General features: G+C 47.2%; 1 protein-coding gene across 1 annotated transcript in view; it reads right to left on the bottom strand.

The window, feature by feature from the left end:
* Positions 1-16,498, bottom strand: part of WDR59 (WD repeat domain 59) — a 45,293-nt gene extending 28,795 nt beyond the window's left edge. Inside the window, exons 1-10 of the mRNA XM_009883152.1 lie at positions 16,455-16,498; positions 14,421-14,556; positions 10,815-10,900; positions 9,841-9,921; positions 7,851-7,888; positions 5,740-5,828; positions 5,176-5,292; positions 4,125-4,202; positions 2,934-3,090; positions 1,198-1,277 (exon numbers count right to left, since the gene is read on the bottom strand). Coding sequence (XP_009881454.1) covers positions 1,198-1,277; positions 2,934-3,090; positions 4,125-4,202; positions 5,176-5,292; positions 5,740-5,828; positions 7,851-7,888; positions 9,841-9,921; positions 10,815-10,900; positions 14,421-14,556; positions 16,455-16,495 — 903 coding nt within the window. The 5' untranslated portion in view covers positions 16,496-16,498. The remainder of the gene's footprint in view (positions 1-1,197; positions 1,278-2,933; positions 3,091-4,124; positions 4,203-5,175; positions 5,293-5,739; positions 5,829-7,850; positions 7,889-9,840; positions 9,922-10,814; positions 10,901-14,420; positions 14,557-16,454) is intronic.
* Between the last annotated feature and the right edge of the window lie 3,831 nt (positions 16,499-20,329).

Raw genomic sequence — 20,329 nt, 5'->3', positions numbered from 1 at the left:
ACTTCAGATAAATATAAAGCAATGCATACAGGGGAAAAACAGCAAGTTCAAGCTGACTCGGTGAACAAGATGTAGGGGCCAGACTAAGCTGATATTTTCATGGAATTATGCCCAACAATTTAAAAAACAAAACGAGTACTAGGAATTCTTTGGAAAGAACACAGTTCAGATCTCCTCCCCAAAAAGTATATAGTAGAACTGAAAAAGGGTCACGAAAGGCAATAAGACAAAGTTCTCGTGCAAGGGATGAAGCAAGTCAAGACCTTTTGACTTGAAAGAAGAGGCAGCTGAGGGAGGATACGAGGGAGGTCTACAGAATCATGAGTGGCACGGACTAATTGGCAGCTCATTTCATCTTTGATGTAAGGAAACTAGCAGGTTGTGAAATAAACAAATGAGTTGTTTTTCCACACAACACGCAGAAAAGCCATGAAACTCCTTGTTCACGCGATGTTTAAGATAACAAAAATTTAAACAGGTGCTAGAAAAGACAGAACATGTCTATGAAAGCGAAACTCATCAAGCTCTGTCAAACACAAAGACGCCAGACTCAATGAGCCTCTGAGCTGCAAACTGCAGGTGGCTGGGAGGGCATTCGAGAGAAATATCACTTCATACTTGCCTTGTTCTTATCCTCTTCCAAAGAGGTCCACAGCTTGAGACGAGAAAGGGCAATATGGGCCATCGTGGCCATATGAACCTCTGGTCTGACCCAGCACAGCTGTGCTAGTAATTGCATCAGCAATCGGTAACTGCTGCCAGCCGGCAGAACAACAGGAGTCCCACTGCCTGCACCAGGCTAAGAGGCAAAGGAAACAAGGGGAAGAAGCAGAGGGCACAATCCCTACGTTTACCCAATTCCTAAAATGCCAACAAAGACTCATACAGTCTTGCAGCCATGGAGGTGGCATCTTCAGAGGCAATGCAAGCAGTAACTGATCTCCACTTTCCCCAAACGACTTCTACGCTTACTCTTACACAACGAAGCGGCCTTGCACTTCCACAGACAGAGGGGCCTCATCACAGATCTCCTTGGGGACATTTCTGGGCTGGAGCTGAAGAGGAAAGTGAGGCGGCAGCTGGCTGCCGTGTCTGCAGCTCTAGGATATCAGGAGTGACCGGGAGTGCAAGGAAAGGGAGGTGAATCCAGCCTGGAAGAAAACCATCTACAGTCCAAGAGCAAAAGTGTTTACGTACCCTCTGCAGCTGAGAGTCAATCCGCCACATCCGCAGAGTCTGATCACGGGACCACGTAACCAGCTGGTAGTCTTTAGAACCTAAAAAGGACAGAAACAGCTTATAGACCCTACTGAAAACAGAGACTATCTCAGCCCTGCGTTTAGTGTAAACAGATTCAAGCAAGCCAGTAGGGAGATCCAATGGATACGGCACTAAACCAAAAGGCAGAGTGAGTCGTTTTCTGCTTTGAATTCACCTAAATGCATCAGCCTTTATGCCTCCTTCACCACGATTACCACACCTCTAAACAGGGTATAATCTACAGGCAAAAAGCACAAAGTAAGTATAATGAATGTGATGCAAGTTTTCCACCTAGGAATGACCATCTACCACAATACTTAGTTAAACAGAAGAAATAATATTGTTGAGACACATTTATTTTTACAATAACTGTAAAGTCAAAATATCTTTTAGTTCGTCATACCCGTTTCAGGACGCAGACGCTTTAAAACATCTCTAAGCTAAGAGAAGCTGGTCCTACCCTCCCCCTTTTTCCTTCTGAAAGACTGGGATGGTGCCAAGACAAGTTCGGGTTGTAATCAAATACACCTAGCCACATACTATCTACCAACAGATAAACGTACACAGACTTATTTATGCCCATGTTTAGGCGTTGTGATACAGTTTAAGTTTCCCTTGTCAAACAGCTGCTACACTTAAGAATTTGCTGCTGCACAGCTGCTTCCTACACCCCTCTGCTGAGCTCAGCACAGGGAGCACAGCAGATGCTGTGGAAGGAGATTTGCGCTATCTTGGTTGTCTCCGCATTAAAGCGGACTTGGAATGCTTGTATGATTGAGTTATGTTGCTTGAGATGAGCACAACTTCCAGCCTCGGGTATGTATGTATGAACTCAGCTAAGGCAACACAACTTTGGGCCAAGCCTGCTCGAATGTTCATTCACAAACTGTCCCAGGCTGTGCCTCCACATCCTAACATGGTTCTGTATCGCTCTCCTCTTTTTGAAAGAGGGAAAGCAAGGCATAGAGAAGGAGGTGACCTAACTGAATTGCCCCAGCAGCTGGTGGCAGAGGGTTGGACCGGAACTTTTACACGGCACTGCAAAGCGGTACCACAAGTGACACCAAAGCCAGACGTGCTTGTTCTGTCGACGGCAGCTGAGGCGCTGGAAACAAAGCTGCGCTCTGTGCGGTTATCCAACCTCTAATGTGGAATCTCCTAAATTTAGCTGCCTACACTGGAGAATTTCGTTGGGATTACCTTTGCCAGCACACAGATAAGGTGGGTTTGCTGGGTCTGTGGTCTGGGATATGCTGGAAGCTGCTGATCTCGGCAGTGATGCGAGGGGTTAACTGGTTAGCCCGCAGCTCTGAGCAGGGAGAGCATGCACCCATCTAAGAGTTTGTACAATTTACTCTGAAAGATCCATTTAAAAATAGACTCACAGGAGAGTGGAAGCAATAAGAGTCACCGCTGACCCACTCAGCATTCGGTAGATTTGCTTTGTTAGCATGGAAACAACGGGGCAACGCTTCTGTGGGCAGTGCCATAAAACAAGCACAAAACAGCTGTAACTTGAGGCTGGGCAGAAAAGCAGGTAGGAGCCAGACCAAGGGAAGACAAGAGTCAAACGGTGATAGCACAAGCACCGCAGCCAGGAGCCAGGCTTCCACCCCCCTGGTTAGCCGAATGCCGCAGCGCAGGGGAGAGAGGGCATCCAGCCCTGAACTCACCTTCTTTCTGCTTCCTCCACTGAAACTCCAGCACCACATCATCGTGTCCCACGAAAGTGTGGACAGGTGTGTTCAAGTCAAAGACATTCCAGAGAAGAAGACTGTTCTCTCGCCGGAGCTGGGGGACCATCACTGTCACCAGCCCATTGCTGAAAGGCTTGAGAGAGAAACACCCTTCCAGTTAGCCGTGGGGAATCATGCTCCCAGGCTGCTGTTATCATACTCTAATTTCTCCCTTTTCCCACCAACAAGAATACATGGGTTTTCCCATGTATTTTTTTTCCTTTAAAGGAACTCAGCACAAAACAGAACCAGGGCTAAAACTGGAAGGATCCAAGGCAACTGCTGTGCAAAACCAGTGTCTTACAAGGGATAAGAGGTAGCACACGGACATACTCAATGCAGCTCGCGTAAGATTAATTGTTTCTTTGTGCTGCTTCCTCACTTTTCAGCTGTGATTTCACCCTTGACTTCAAACATGGGATCCTCACGGCGATTTGCCTGGAACCCTAAGAACTGCTGTCTGAGGACTGAGCCCCAGCAGCTGCTCAGGGTCACGATGCTCAGAGGAACACTGGAACCCAGTCCTACGGCCCCCACTCTGGGGATGGGGAAAGGGGATCAAAGACTGACGGCACAGGACTGGCTGCAGGCCACGTTCAGATGTCTGGGGAACAGAGTGGATATGACTGATGTTAAGAGCCTTAGCTTCACATGGCTGGGCGCTTGCTCTATAAAAGGCAACAGTTCTTGGATTTGATACGCTGTAAGAGCCCACTGTGGCACACTTGGAAACCTTGGGAGTAGAGGAGGCACTCAGAGAGGGCAGAAGAACGCTGCACTGCTCTGTGCAACAGGTACCAACGTTGGAGCTGAGCAGAAAAACAGCGAGAGCAGCAGCTGCTTTCTGAGCCTCCTGCTCCCAGAGGCAACAACCTGCACCAGGGTTTTTTTTTCCCCCGGGAGGATGATGCCAAAGACTGGGATCTCACACTGCTAGTCATTCCTTTTCCCAAGTGCCCCCATTGCAGACATTGCTTTTCCAGGCCTTTTAAGCATCAAGAGGGATTTTTAAAATGAACTAAATCATGTCCAGCAGTAGAACTGCTTCAGCAGTTCCTCTTTATTTAACGTTTCTTTGTGCATTCGCTCTCACAGCGCAAGTGGGGCTGGTGGGAGTTTCTCACTCACCGTGTATCTTGCCTTCCAGACGGGAACCTGGCAGGGAAGGATATTGAGGTATTTCCGAGGCTGACGGTAATCCCAGAACTTCAAAAAAAAACCAAACAACCCAACAAAAAGACAAGCAAAAGCAGGAGTCAGCTGGCGATACTTTCAGGCTGCAGTTTTCCATGTGGCTTGCAGACATAACAGAGCGAAAAACATGCCAGGGTGCCCACAGCATCATTAGTAGTCCCATTCATTAACAGCAGAGATGGTCCCAAAGGACAAATATCAAGCGATCAGCATCTGGCAGCATCCCTTAGCCAACAAGTGACTTGGGGTCACACTCACAGCGATCATAGCTTGAGTAATTAGAGCAGGGAGACAGGCAGCCTGCTTGGGCTTTCAGAGCTACAAGGTGCCCTGCAGGCTCTCAGCCAATGTGCCAGTCCAGACTGGAGGCAGCCCCCCCCCCCGCTGTTACTGCTAATTTCGTAATGAAGAATCTAACCTTTTGCTTTGCTAGAATACACATCAACTGCATTTGCCTCAGAGCTTAGCTAAATGTGAATGAACTCCATTTGGCTGACGTACAAAGCACGCTATTTCCCCCCCAAGTAAAAAGCCCTGTGCATGGCAATGCTTGCAGGCAGTCTCTTATCGATAACCCAATTCAACGTAAGTTTGGGAACCCCAGGGGCTGGAGTATATCTCCCCCCGAGGTTGCTGTAATCAGCTTGAGGGTGGCAACACTGCATTTTGGGGAGAAGGCTTTTCTGGCATGTGTGGCCAGCTCCCTTCTGGCAAGCAACAGGCAGAGGCGGTTGTTTTCAGCTTCACTACTGCCCAAACCACCACAGATACGTGGCAAACATATGCGCACCCATCCTGCAATGAATTCTCTGCCTGTTTTGTAAGCGCACCCCTGGCTCAACACGCACAGGCTGCCAGAAACCAAAAAACAAGGATCTGGATCTTGCCAGTGACAAGCAGTCCACAACACTTCGGCAGTAGCAGGAGGGGATCTGCTCCACCACCCTGACATCTCCTAAGCAGGAGTCCCAGAAGCAACACTTACCCTGACAGAGTTGTCCTGGCTGGAAGTGGCCAACGTATACTCATTGTCAGGATGCCAATCCAGACCGTGGATTTTAGAGAGATGAGCTGCCAAGTACTCTACTGCAGTGCTGGGTTTCTGCAAGAAGAGATGTTGTCCTTCTCAGCACAGGACTCCTAACATTTGGTCTAGTTCTTTGTCGTAATGAGAGACACTTTAACAAGGGCAAAAGGCAGACCACCCTCCTGCTGGGGAAAGGCAAATACTTAGGCAAAAGTAGTTGAAGGAAAGGCCCTGTGAAGGTGTGACAAATTCCAGTCAAGTGCAGCCCTGAACCACGCTTTACAGCAAAACAGTTAAGTACTATGAAGTCAAAAGGTTAACGGGCACAATTTCCGGGGAAGGTGGCTATCTACATGCTCTCTTCAGGCTCATCAGCTCCCAATTCTCTCCAGTTTAAACTGACCCGCAAGAGAGATATGGGATAAAACAGTACTTTTTTCTTGGTATTTAGCTGTGATCAGGGGGATGTCTGTATCAATAGGGGGGAATATGCACAGGCTGCTCAAGGGACCCTCAACTCACCCTTTTGTCCCATATTCGGACATCCCCATCGTGGCTCGTTGCTAAACAGTTGGCATTTTTCTTGTTCCATTTCACCTGGGAAGCTCCAGCTGTAGCACAAACAGAGCAGGTCAAAACAAGCAATTAAAAAGTAAATGGGCCGACAGACCCTTGATCTGGGCTTAGAGCTGCTCTTCTTAGCACAGGAAAGGCAGTTCAGAGGAAAGATATCCCAGAAGCCAGCACGAAGGATGTCATGAAAATGCCTGACTCCCGGTCCCTCAGCTTAGTGTTGGTGTCCAGAAGACCTCAAAGCAAGACTGTTCCAGTTACATGCTTAGAGATCTCCGTCGCAATTTCTAGCCATAGGCTGTACCTGATTAAAATACTCAGGTCCATTAACTCAGATGGAGCAACTTCAAACCAGGACATTCCTGCAGACAAGAACAGCAGGTTCATCACCCCTCTCCCAAATCCCTTCTGTTTTCATTCAAGCTGCCTCCAGCTGCTCAAGGATTGATTCATTTGTCTCCCCAACACCCTCTACACTATCCGATGCTATACAGGAAACCAGTGTTATTGATCTATTATTAAAATACAGGTGTAGGAGAAAGCTGCCGTGCAGGTGAACCTCGTGTCTGGCCAGCTGGAGGTCGACTCACTGGGTGGATCAGAAGGCCCGAGTGTCAAAATACACCACAGAAGTCAAAGACATCGAGGGGATTGTAAAGAAACTGGATGATGGTCCAGATATAATTATACGATATCACAAGGGACTCAGTCAAGGGCCTAAAATGAGAAGCTGGTTGGTTATTTCTAATAAGCAGCAAAACACAGCTTCAGTTGATGTGGACTGTTTGGATATTCAAAGATAAAGACATGTTCTGTTCATCCTTATTCTGCCAGTATTTTCAAAACATTTTAAGCGATCAGAAAGGTGAGGTCCATGAGAAAGCTAAACAGATCTCAGCCTGCTGCTACTCCCCACCTTCACTACCCACCTCCCGCTGCACGGCGAGCAGATTCATCCTGACAAGCTGGCAAAAAGCTAGTCCAGGATAAAAAAATAAAAATCTGCAAATAGTCTGCCCGTTGATTGATTTGATCCACTCACTGAAGGGTACACAAACGTCTGGACCAGCACTAAACAGACTGGGGCACGGGAGGAGGGAAGCTTTCTGGGCAGCTAGCTGCCGGGCCGGCTCAGCTGACCCGTGAAACCTCAGCCCAGGCACCAGAACCCAACGCTGCTTCCGATTCAGTAAGGTTTTTGCATCGCTATGATAGAGAGGTTTGCTGGCTAGGAGGGAAGGGGGAGCCACTGCAGATGTGTAGCCTAAGGAGATCCAAGCAGCAGAGCATGAGAGAGACGTGTAACAAAGATTGCTGTAATACTGGGGACAGTAACTCAGGAAGAGGACGTTCTGCTTGTCATCCATACTTCGCCCAGTTCCAACACACAGCCGGTGAGGACTGACACGCAGCACCTGCCAGCAGGCGGTATTACAGGCGGCTGGACAGTCGCACTGCCGACAGCCATGACAAGCGCCTTCCCGGAGCAAGCGCAGCCCAAAGAGAGCACCTTCACGTCACGGCTGCAGCTGCCCGCACGTTGAAGGTGCCCCAGGGAAACAGATACAGCCGGTTAACGTACCCAGTAAGGGGGCAGGCTGGCAGTCGGCAGCGTTCAACACCACTGCCTGGGGTGCGATTTAGTTTCTCAGCTGATTCAGTCAAACATAAAAAGACATGGAGAAAGCGCAGACAGACATCACAGGACAAGCGGTGCAAGAGGGGGGTTTAGCAGGGAAGAAGCTACTCCTGTGTAGAAGGCACGAATGCCATGTGACTGTCCACTGATTTTAGGACAGACAGTCCAAGCACCACCACTGCCCTTCATGCCTGGGAACCTCCAAGAGCTCCACATCCCTTCTGCATTCTGTTCCTCGAAAAGAAGCTGTGAACTGGAGCCTCTCAGGCTGCTACTATACGGGACAATCACACGTGGTGGCACTTCTGTACTCTGCCATGTTCAGCCTCAGAGCATGAAGAGGGGGAGGAATAACAGCAGGGGCACACGACACTAAACGTAGGCATTAAACAAGCCGGTATCATACACCCGCCACACTTACCGACTGCAGAGAGGGAGACGGTAGGCTTCCTGGTGTCTCTGAAACAAAACACGGCTAATGTGAGTACCTGCGGCATAGCCCAGCAGGTCCAGCCTCCCCAGTGAGCTCCTTGCTATTCCAGGACTAATTTTATTGCTGCCTCTTGGGAGCTAATGTGCCTTCTGCTTACCAAAATACACCACGTTAAATGGAATAAAGAAAGAGGTGACCAGCTGGAAGACAACAGCCATCCTGTCTTGCCAGTACACACAGCAGCAAGTTTAGGATGTAGGATGGAGTTGGAGGAGGCTAGAGGGAAGAGAAACATGTACAAAGTGTGGCATGTTGCAACTGGGCAGGCGAGGAAACTGGGCTCACAAAGCGCTGCTGCAGGAAGCAACAAAACAACCCTTCCCAGGAGGATTAAAAGGAACAAACAGAGCTGCGGAAAAACTCAACAAAAACCACTGATGTGTTTGTCAAGCCTTTGCAGACCTTGATTCAAGGCAGATGGAGCAGTGACTTCACAGCAAAGACTTCATGTCTAGCATATAACAACAAAATTAGTAGGAAATAAGCCCAGCTGTGTGCAGACTCTATAGACCAAATTCTGCGGTGGTAGAAGCCAGCGTGGCACCATGACAACTCTTAGCAGCCAGGCCATAGATCAAGGCAGTAATTTGCTCCTTGACCTTGCTCCTCAGCAATTCACCTGCCCTTTATTGAAAAATGCCAGTGAAAATAAAGAATACTGTCTTCAGCATTTTCTGTTTGCTGAAAAGCAGAGCGTTTTCCGGAATGGACTGCACCTCTCCCTCTAAGAATTTCTGCCTAGTCAAAAAAGTTATTTTGTATGAAAAATTAAGCCGGGAATTTGCAGCTACCCTTACCGCAGGGCTACCTCCCTAGGGTGCCGTCAGAGACAGATGCTTCGGCAGGATGTTCGTTTGCTGGAGGCCAGCAGCCCCAGGACCTCGCTGCCCCAGCGAGCTCAGAGCCCTTACTAGCACAAGTGGGATGCAGAGGTTACTCAGAGACTGCCTAAGCGAGCATTTCTGGTCGAGTGATACGCGCAGACACAAAACAATGGAAGGGCACAATAGAGTTAAAGCAGGCCTTCCGATAACAACCTTCAGAGAACTCTGGTTTTTGCTTGGCACTAAGATAGTATCACAGGAAAACACAACCAGCGGTTATTGTCTCTCTATGTCTTTTAATTACACATTAATAATATATTGCCATGCTCAAGCACCATTTAACCAAGGATGTAAGTGCTTCATAGGAGCTAAACAAGCCTCGGGGTAGCCTGGTGCAGCAGGGTTATATAATTATCCTCCTATTATAAGTGAGCAAGAGAGGCAGAGAGGAACAAAGTGACTTGCCGGGGGTCATAAAGAGTCGCTGTACAGCCAGCAAGAGAACCCAGCAGTCCCAGTGCCAGCTCCTTGCTTCTCGGGTGTAAAATGTGGGGGTTTTATACTGGTGGGTTTGGAAAGATCTGTTATCCTGAAATTACTCATGATAGAAAGCACCAGGAATCAAGGGAAGGCACAAACGGGAAAAGGTTCCCGAATACCGCTGCCAGTCTTCCCACCACGAAGGGAGAGTCAGCAACAATCACTGAATTTAGTGGAAGACGGCTGCAGGATCATGAAATGGTGCTCATTCGTTCAGCTACAAAAACCCCAACAGGTTGAGGAACACCCTTGGGTTCCAGGAAAAGCTCCTGAGGAAAGATCTGAAGTGGGTAGGGAGTGAAGCCAGTTGGTATTTTCTCCAATCAGGAGCACGACTGTGGCTTAACCGTACCACTCTGCTGCCCTTCCTTGACTCTGAACTGGCTCAAAAGTGGGCAACAGAAGTCATCTTTGAGATTATGGGAAGCAGGCGAAGCTCCTGCAAACACAGCTGAAAAGCAGCACCCATCAGAGTACGCTTTGCCCTGCAAGCTGCTAATTATAGAAAGAAGTCCAATGATTTCCCTGTAGTGCAGAAACATACTGATTCTTACTTGATGTCCCAGATGTAGATGTACGTGTCAACAGAACTGGTGACCAGCAGGTCTGGCTCAAACACCGCCCAGTCCAAGTCACTGCAAATACAAAATCATAGTAGGTCAGCAAAAAAAAGCACACACAGTTTGCTTCAATTTCTGACAAGCCCCCGGCAGTATATTTCTCCAACAAATTCATGGCCACTCCATGACACCGACTGAAACTTTCTGAGTAAAAACCAAGATCTTAATAATTTCTCTAAGTAAATTCCAAGAAGCAATAAAGTGCTTCTACGCAATTTCCAGTGAAGCATCCTCCTAGACCTGAAATTTACAGCTATGGTGTGTGTGTTCTTTCCTCCACAGGAAAAGGGACAGTGTCTCAGTGAGCTCCCAGTTACCACACATTCTTGGCATCAACCCCTCACTCTGGGATGCCTTCCTGTTGGGCTCAGCAAGCGTACCCAGGACACAAACAGCCTCTAGTCAGCCCAAACTACCGCCATTTCAAGGGCTGTGATTACTTTCCACAGTCAGAAGCTGGAGTGAAAACAGTGCTTCACCTGCATTTCCAGCCCAGCACTAAAGTGCGCCCCTAGAACCAGAGGTAGAAATCTCCCCTGCACCCCTGTAACTTGCTGTGAACTTGATCTTTGGGATTACCCGCTTTAATTAAGCTGCTATCACACAGAAACACGGCTGGGACTCCATTTACTAAATATGCTGCTGTTTCCCAGACGATGGCTGCTGTTCATTACAAGGACAGCAGCCTAAGGCAATGACACTCGAGCCATCAAAGGCTAAGCTGATATACTGGGGGGAGCCATGAGAGGGTGAGCGGCTTCAGACCTGACATCATAGTCTCCAAATGGGAAGGCAGGACAGAGGGGCAGGCAGTACAGTCCAGAAAAGTAAGTAAAAACAAGCTCCACCTTCTATGAAACAGCCCATGGTTTTCCACCCGGCGGTCCGCAGCATTGCTTGCTCCTCACCTGATCACACGTGTGTGTCCTTGCAGCGATGTGCAAACTTCACCATTACCTTCCTTCCACTTATACAGGTCAACTCGCTGATTGCTCTGAAATTGGATGGAAGAAAGGAGACAGTCTCAGGCGAACAAGGTAAGACAGGAATCCGTGTGTCAGGACCAGGTTCCCTTCTCTTTGAACAAGCTTGGTTACCAATGAGTCACACAGTGATTAGCAAAGTCCTTGCCCAAAGCAGGAGAGCAAAGATGAACCTACAGGCTGCAAGGACTCTGAAAAGCTTACACTTTAATTACACCCACTTAAAAACGGAGATAAACAAGAATGGGAGAAAAAAAAAGTCACATTGCAAAATGTTTCCATGAAATGATGTTCTCAGAGGTTTTATTTCCTAACAACTTGCTGTAACTGCAGGCAACAGGCAGCCAAATTCTCTCTGCAGGAATACCCTGCCAGTCTGTTCAGATTCACAACTGGAGTTTTCAGTGAGGGGGATGATGGATCACCACCCGTCCCTCCTCAACTCTCCCTCGATTCCCTTCTGGGATAATCAGGGCTATTGCCAAACACGAACAATACAGTCTAATGGCTTCAAGGTCACCTCCTCAAGGGTACTTTCATCCTTGCCAGCCCAGGAAAAAAAGCCTTAAGTGCTTATCGCTAACTGTAAACCACAGGAGCAAACCAGATGAATCAATGACAACACTATTTAGTGCTTCTTCGCTCATTCCAGGAATAAATCCTCCCCCAAATGCATCCACACACAAAGTTACTTGAAACTAGTTACTGTGCTTTAAGTTCATATTCTGCCTCAATCAAGGTTCACTTCAGCCAATTCTAATCTTTCTGGGGCAGGAACTGCCTTTTGGGGTGCATATCTTGCGTCAGGCAGAGTGGGCTTTGGGCCATTCACGTTCATTTTGCAAAAACAGAAATAATGTGACTTCAAAACTTGATCTTCGTTAGCCCCTTGTTTTCAAACTTACAGGTAGATGAGGGCAAAGATCATAGAGAAAAGGCTTACTGTACATTTTTTGTGATGGATTTTTGTGGTGGTGTTTTTAGGTTTTTATTACCCCAAGGCTGCTCAATATGAATTTGAACTTGCAGATAGATAAAACGCTCCAGCCTTCCCTGAAATGGAAGGCCTCCTCCCAACCGAGCAATAATGTATGGCATTTCTCTAATAGCTCACAGCAGGGCTGCACAAGAGCTTGAGGCAAGGAAAGCTCCTTGCATGTTTTTCATTGACAGAAGGATTTAAGGGTGTAGAGTGAAATTACCCAAGGGGATTTGTCCAGGACTCCAGAGTTGATACTACAAGATAAGGATCACCAGAAGTTTCTCAGACTCTTAGTGGGGCATCTCACATGGAAAGCGTTGCCTGTAGCACCAGGTGTGGGAGAAATGAGAAATGACAGCTCCTCCCAGCATCATTTTCTTAAAAAATGTGCTTCTTGTGATAAGTATCAGTATACGCTTCCAAAAGTTTCATCACCCTCTTGTTCAAGCATTTGTGACCACACAACAGTAGTAAGAAGGATTTAGGATGCAAAACAATGACATTTCTGAAACAGCAGCTTAGGAGTCCTCAGAAATGTGCTTGAGCCAGAGGGCAGACACAGCCAAGCACAGCAAGAGAACATGTTTCAGCTCTTCTGGAAAGAAGCGGAAAAAAAATAAAATAAGAATCCCTTATCCAAACACAAGGGCAGACTTCCCCTCTGCCTCCACCACTTCCAATTAATGGCACTGCAAACCAGGCGAAGCTGTTGGCAAACAGGACGGTAGTAGCCTTTTACACTCCCTTTCCATCCACAGGGATGCAGGGGGATAGGACCCTCAGGGCTGTCTACAACACTTGCATGGTATACCTGAACATACGACGACCTCAACAGCGGACTCATGGGCAACTGACAGCCAGCTTGAGTCCAGAAGGATCAAATCACACCTTCACAGTGCTGAATCAAAGCCTGATTTAGCCTTCCCAATGCATCTTTGCCCCTTTAGGTGTGGCCCTCAAACATACTCACGCTGCCTCCAGACCTGACCTGACCTGGGACACACAGACCTCAGCACATGCTGTAAATCTGCTTTCCACTTCTAAACAAGATGGGCTGAATTCTAGTCCTAGCACAGGTCTGTACTGCATCGGCTCCAAAATGCCAGCCAAGCGTGAGAGGGCTGGAAAGGAGGTGTTTCTGACCCAAACGGGAAAAGCTGCCTGATCTCATCTTGGGAATTCCCCACTTGATGCATGCCAGCATCTTAGCATCTTCATAAATGGGAGCAGCAAGGTTTGATGGCAGCTACACCTCGTTTCAGTCTGGATCAAGATGGGTTCCTGTGTCCACTCAGGGCAGCAGGAGACAGGAGCTGGTGGTGAGGTGGGTGAGGTGGGCACAGCTCCCTTTGCAGTGGGGTCCTGCTCAGACCAGCATTAACCGATCACTCGGTACTGCCTTCAGAGTCCATCTGAAAAGAAGCTTTCCTGCTTTACTCGTGACCTGCACAGCACATTTCCTTATTTGGTTTTGATTTTCACAGACTGTATCCAGAAGCGGCACCTTTCTGCAAGTTTTCACTAACTCTCCACTCAGAAGCAGACAGCTGCTGAAGGCACCTTTAAGATGTCAGTCATGTACCAGAGCTGGGAGGAGACGGGCTGGGGAATGTCAGAGAGCAAACAAGCAAAGGCTCCTAACCAACAACACTGGCTCACTTTTAAGACTGCTTTTAATTTTAATCGTAGCTAGTCCAGGAAGCAAAAGGAACAAAAATCCCAGAAAACCACCTTCAGCTAAGTATTTTCCTCAAAAAAAATAGATGCAACCTCTCCATCCCTAGCTATTCCAGGACTCTCAGGCTAGAAAAGCAGATGCAACACGGCAGCGAAGGCACCTCTCCATGAGAACAGTCTGCACCCGACTGGTGCCAGTTGCTGCAGTGCTGGGGTTGATGGCTAAGACTGCCACTAGCAGAAGCTCAGAGCTCTGGGTGAACAAGGTACAGAGCACGATACACCGAGTAAAGATCAGAGTTAAAAACTGCACTCAAGTCTCTAATGGCCACTACTGCTTCTTCAGACCAGCCTCTTTACTTCTCCACGTGCTGAGTAAGAGCTCCTCGCTGACTCGGTCCCTGCCCATCTGCAAACCCAGATCGTTACAGCGGTGAGCCAGTATTGACTTGTGCTATTTACAGACTGCCTGGTGCACCACATCCCACCAGGAAGGCAGGGAGGTGAAAACAAAACAGCACAGAGCAAGAAATTCAATAAATGCGCACATCTCATAGCAGAATGGAAGTTAGAAAGAGAGCACTTTCCCCCTTTCTTCCAGAAAATGACCATTTGGATGCCCGATTTATTTGGCAAGCTGTTTTATAAAAGACAAGCAAGCAAAACTAGATTCAACGTTGACCGACCAACAACTGAGAAACATCAAGCAATGTATCTCACAGGCAGTAAATCAGAGTTAGGCCTTGCTCTTGCAACGTGACTTGCAGGGACATGCCTGTGCCAGCTCCATACGGCCTTCCAAGTCTGCAGAAGTCCACCCATGAAAGACCAGGGAAGACGATGAGCTACAGCTTTTAAATGAGTGAACTTACCGAAGCCGCAAAGTAGTACGCGTAGCTGTCGTGTGGGTTCCACTGCACTGCCCCGATGTCCCACTTGCTCTGTCGAGAGATCTTTCGATGACCCTCATTTGGTGCATCCAGGTTGACTATGTAGAGGAAACGGCGGCTGCAAGACACACAGATAAAAAGAAGCTGTATCGCACAGGACTGCTCTCAAAACCCCAAGCTCACATGGAGCTCACAGCCTTTTACCTAGAGGGCAAAAGAGAAGCATTTGACCAGACAGATGAAAAGACCATTCCCGAGCACGCTACATTTGACCACATACTTCAAAAAAAGGGCTACATTTAAAAAAAAATATATGAAAAGACACACTGAAATTAGACAAGATTCACAAATGTAATGGGTAGCTCAGACCACAGAAAACTAAGATACAAAAGGAATCGCTGGGGAATGGTGCAAACGCATCCAAATACGCTTTGCTGGCCTAACGCTGCAGCAGCGGAGCCGAGGTGGCACAGGGCTGGGAGCGCAACACAACAGCTTCCCAGGAGCCAGCTTCAGTCTGGAGAGGTTGCTCTGAGCAAGAGTTAATGAGCCTTGACAAACATAAGATGATTCTACGTGGCTGCGTCTTTCCACGCCACACTGTTTGGGGGGCTCGGTTCCGCAGACAGTACAAGTACACCTGCACGGAGCTAGCTCAGCTGCAGCAGCTTATTAACGTGGGTGGACGCAGCACTGCACTCGTCTGGTTATATTACTTACCTGAGCTAACCCTACATGCTGCAGAGATGCATTTGCATGATGCTAAACCTGAGCTCAAGCATCCTGCTGGATGTGGCCAACTCCCCACAAAGCTAGGCAAGGTATCATTCTCTCCACAGCGTGATTCATCTTACAAGCAAGATAAACCACCCAGAAATAATTGTGAGCCAGCTGAACTCTAATGGAAGACCAGCACCAAAACATATTGAACCATATATAATTAACGACACCAACATCACATGTCAGCTGCGTAGCAAGCACACAGCTGCTCTGAGCACTGTGACTTTTCCCAAGAGAAGGAACGTAAAGAACACCTTTGCTGCCTTTCCAGACCAAAGTCCCCGGGGCTCCCTACTCTGAAAAGCGAAGATGCCGAGCCCTCCGAGATTCTCACACAACTTTTAAGGAAAGGGGGCAAATCCTGAAGGGCTGCTGAGCATGCAGGAGAAGCTTGAAAAGGAGAGGGCTACAGGCCCGATGTGGAATTGCAGACAGGCTGTCCCCAGTTTGCTGTCGGCCCAAATAAGCAAGCTGTGAAACTGGGCAAGCCTAAGGAGGAAGAGGCACCAAGTTAGACCCAAACCAGCTGCTGAGGTGGTTATTCCCGTGCAGGGCTGCCTCTGAGTTGTATCAAAGGACCCATTTCCTCTAAGACTGACCAAAGGTCAGCCACACCCACACAATCCTGAATTTGAAGTGAACATCCTAATTGTGTGGTAATTGTGTCACTGACAGTGGGAGGGGAATAGCTGTTAGTACTGAAAGGCGGCAGCTGGGCAGGCAACTGCCGAGCCATTTGAAGACTTGCCCTGGAGGTGGCTACCCAACGCCAAACCCTCCTGGGAGCTCTGGCAGCTTGGAGTCTATGGCACCTACTGCTCTTCTCAAGTATCACCACCCACTGAACCAGCAGAGAAGTCAGAGAGCTTGGCTCCTCTGCCCGAGTACACCACGAGAATATTTGGGACAAATTTTGTCTTAAGAAAATTATTTTATCTATATTTCAAGCAGAATCCAAACAGTATTTCATGATACTCCACCTCCCACAACTGGACTTGGGAAAGCATGTGTCAAGAAAGCCACGACATTATTTTATTGAGCTGCTGTTGTTGGCTTTCCACTCTGTATCCCATTGGAAATGTGACCCAGAATCCTTTTCATTAAGCCTTGAACAGAATTCAGCTGCACCTTTCTGAAACAATACATCAGCCCTTCAATCGAGGTCAGCCTGAAGGTTGCTGATGTGGCTTGTGGAAATGACTGTCATACATTTCTAATGGGGACTGTCACACTCACCCCGAGAGTACTGCATGCTGTCCCAGGCAATCCACTGACATCGCAGTTGCCTGTTAAAGAGAAAACAGAGAACAAAACTAAATTATACCTGTCAGGTCAGCTTCTCAGTCAAGCACACAGCTTTGGGGAGGAGTTCAGGAAAACCTGCCAGCTCATCTTCAAGGTATAAACCGCTACGGTAAGAGTCAAGGCTGATATCTGTCAGGGATGGCAGAAGTAAGGTCCCCTTAAAGAAGCACAGATGGATGACGGGGTGCAGAGGTTGATTTTGGGATGCAGGAGAGCGCACAGAACACATCTTTGTTAGAGTAAACTGAAGACAAGACCTGGCAGACATCATTACAAGCACTGAGACTGTGCTCCCTTCTCCTCGCTATGGCAATCACAGCTGCAGCCTTTCAATCAGCAATCTCTAATAATCCGTGTTAATCAGCCTCTGCTCCTGCTCAGGAGCTTTCTCAGTCTCTCTTCCATTGCAGGGCCAGATTTAATTATATATGTACTGGGAGATAGAAGTGCAACCATTTGTGTACGGCTGGTCTCCAAAAACGGGAGATGGCTAAGAGGCATCAGAATTTACTTTGGCATTGCTTGTAAAGCCGCCTAAAAGATAACTTAAACGCCGTAAGAAGAAAAAAAGATAGACTGTTTGAACACTGCCTCCCCCTCTTTTCATTCAGAATGGAATTGGCTGATCATCTCGTTTAATTGCCAAGAGAATAAAGGAAAATTTTACTTGGAAAGCTGAACAGTTCGGCCCATAAACATAGATATGACTTCAATGCAGTTTTTAGCGTTCACAGTACAAAATCAAAATATGCCCCATATTCTTCAAACTGCTGTCATCTTCAAAGCTCCCTCTCTGAAGTCTCGGCATGTCTCTGTCGCTGTTTGGTATTCTGCTAAGTACTCTCAGCGTGGATGTAACAAGACTTCAAGATGTCCCACAGCTACTACTTATAAGCATCACTAAAACCAGACAGACAATATGGCAATCCCACTCTGTTTCAATCAGATTTCACAAGAGAATAACCATCACAAAAACCTAGTTTTTTCAACCAGAGCCCCATCCTCTGCTTGGAAGTACCCCAACTAAGGGAAAAACAGCATCACGGGCTCATTCTTCACTAGAGACCAAGAGTCCACATGGCAAAGAGCTACAAATGCCTGCGGACTTCCAGCAGGAGTCTGCAGTAAACCCCAGACCTACATCTATGCCCCAATCAAGCCGAGTTGCACCACTTTTGCTGTTTCAGGAAAAAACTGCTTTCATTGTTTTTTTCCTAGGTAGCAAATTCAGTCTTCTGGCAAGGTTTTCCTAGTCCTAAAACTAATGCTGTAAATAAGAAGCTCTCTAGATGGTAAAGAAATAATTCCAGCTTCCTAGATTTCATAGTACCTTGCAAAACAACAAAGTGCGGAGCGGGTTACTACATTTATAAAAAAGGCAGGCAGGAGAAGGAAGTTTTCCCAGATGACAGACATTTCAATTCTGAGGAATTAAAATGAGGATCATTAAAGCCATCACTGGAACCAGAACTTTCTCACGTGATGAAGAGCTAGTCAGCCGACTATTTCATACAGCTGTGGCCATCTTTCCTCAAGACAAAAAAAACCCCATCAATTCAAAATGACTGATAATTTCATACACAAATTTATTTTTTCTGGTGTTGACACCAGGATCTCATAAATCTTTACAAACTGTTTCTAATAATAAACATTAGTAAACTGTTTTTCCAGGCATCAAACACCATAAAATGTAATGAACAGTTAGAATGAAGTAAAAAGCTTCACGTGCCAGGCTGCTACTCCGGTGGGTCACAAATGAAGTTGTTTTATAGCAATAAACAGTTCCCTACAATACCACAGACTTATCTAGGAAAAAAAACCCAAACAGCTGTGATTTAATGTGCTTGGTATATCGATGTATCAGTCTTCACAGCACAACCTTCCAGAAGGGGGGAGCTGAAACTGAACAAATCAACCTGAAAGCAGTTTTTATCCTAAAACAACAATCGGGATAGCTAGAATTGCTGTTTATGAGTAACAATTATGTGAATAAGCACAGTAGGAGTACCGCACATTTGAAAACCAGCTCTGAGCTCACAGCCCAGGCAGCATCTTCGGAGACTTCAAACGTCTACTTTGGCATTTCACTTGATTTCTACTAGGCAAGCCAAGGAAAACACCTTTTCATGTCTGAAATTACATTAGTTTTGAATCTAGCTTCATTCTTTCCACCTGAAAGGCAAACGACCCACCTAATTTGCCAGGGCTATACTGGTTTTCAAGAGCTGCAAGCTCTTAGCAAGAAAGACTAGTTCTCTGGATAGCTAACTTCCCATCTACATGCTGAATTGTAACAAACGGTACTATTTCACCATTGGGTGTGGTTCGCTTTACTCTCCTTTTGACAGCAAGGACAGCCTGAGAAGAGCTGGTGGGTCATGCCTAAATCAGAAGAGTATAGAAGACTGCCACCTCTGTCAGCTTGTGCAGAAAGATGATGCTCGTAGGCAATAACGGCCCCAAACTACCCAGAGATTTTCTGAAGCGTTACAGGTTGGGTGCTGTAGTTTTCATACAACGCGCTCTGGCACGGTGAACAAAGACAAGTGCAGTGCTCGCAGACATGCACGGGCTATAAATGCAACAGCTGCCCACTCTTTTGACTCTTGTTCCCATTTAAGTGGGTTTTGAGGTAGGGATTTTGGAGAGAGTGTGGCCTACAGGCAGAGCTCAAGCCTGGTACAGGATAATTACGGCCAAGGTGTTCCAATTTCTCAAGCCTGGGTTTCCCATCTGCAAAAACGATCATGTGGACTTCTAAAAAAAGCTTCAACGCGAGCATAAAAATGAGTTTAGCTTGAAGCAGTAGTCTAGCAGCCCCAGACGCTGAAGCTCTCTGGTTTCATATGGGAGAGCAGGCAGGTCAGAACGGTTCTTGGAAGATCACACCAGAGCAAACCGAAGTGACCAAAATACCAGTGGTTAACCTCTCTATTAAGGCATACGCCTGCACAACAGCAAGATTGAAACCAACTGCTGCAGAAGATGATGGAAACACCTGTTCTCTCCCCTCTCCGCTCCCACACACCCGTCATTATGAATACGCAATCAAATCATGAGGCCACAGATCTCCTGAGCCAGACGCAATTTCGAATCCGTGATCTAGGAAAACATACCTTCGTATCTCATTACCGGTTTCCCGAGAGCAAATCTTCACCAGCAAACAAGACTGCTTTAACGTTGCTTCCGGGAGGAAAACGCAACCGATATAAAGCTTTTGAGGTATAAAAAAGCAAAAAGCTTTGTGAGCTTACAGAGGGCAGGCTGGACTCAACGCCCTGATCGTCGCCGGGCGGACACCGCTCCAGCACAAGAGAACAAACTCAGTGAGAGAGTTCGCAGACCTATTTCTTTAACCATTTCTGGGTTTTCCCACTGAAGTAGTTCATAATTCACTCACCACATCCAGCTTCCCTAAGCAACTGCCAAGGTCTTAAACCCCCACATTTCTCAGAATAACTTCGAAGAGAGCACATAAGCAAACTCTGAGGGCAGTTCTCCTGTAACCACCAACTTCAAAACCAAAAGCTCACCTTTTTGCTATTTATAAAAAAAGCCTAACCTGCTTTTCCTGCTAACCGAGCAATACACGACAATTTCTCTCGCAGCCGAGAAGTAGCTATAATGCTCTCAGAGGAAAAACGAGGAAAGACGTGTGGGAAGAGGTAACAGCTTCTATTAGACCTGCCAATATACTTTAAAAAAAAAATACTCGAGATCTAATTATGACTAGAAACAAAGCGCCTCGTGAATTTAAGGCATTATCTCCGCGCAAACGGCTCCGAGACGGCCGAAAGGCCCCGCGG

Source organism: Charadrius vociferus, unplaced genomic scaffold (assembly GCF_000708025.1).
Source record: "Charadrius vociferus isolate BGI_N301 unplaced genomic scaffold, ASM70802v2 scaffold1434, whole genome shotgun sequence".
Classification (NCBI taxonomy): domain Eukaryota; kingdom Metazoa; phylum Chordata; class Aves; order Charadriiformes; family Charadriidae; genus Charadrius; species Charadrius vociferus.
This window is presented reverse-complemented; position numbering and strand designations above follow the sequence as displayed.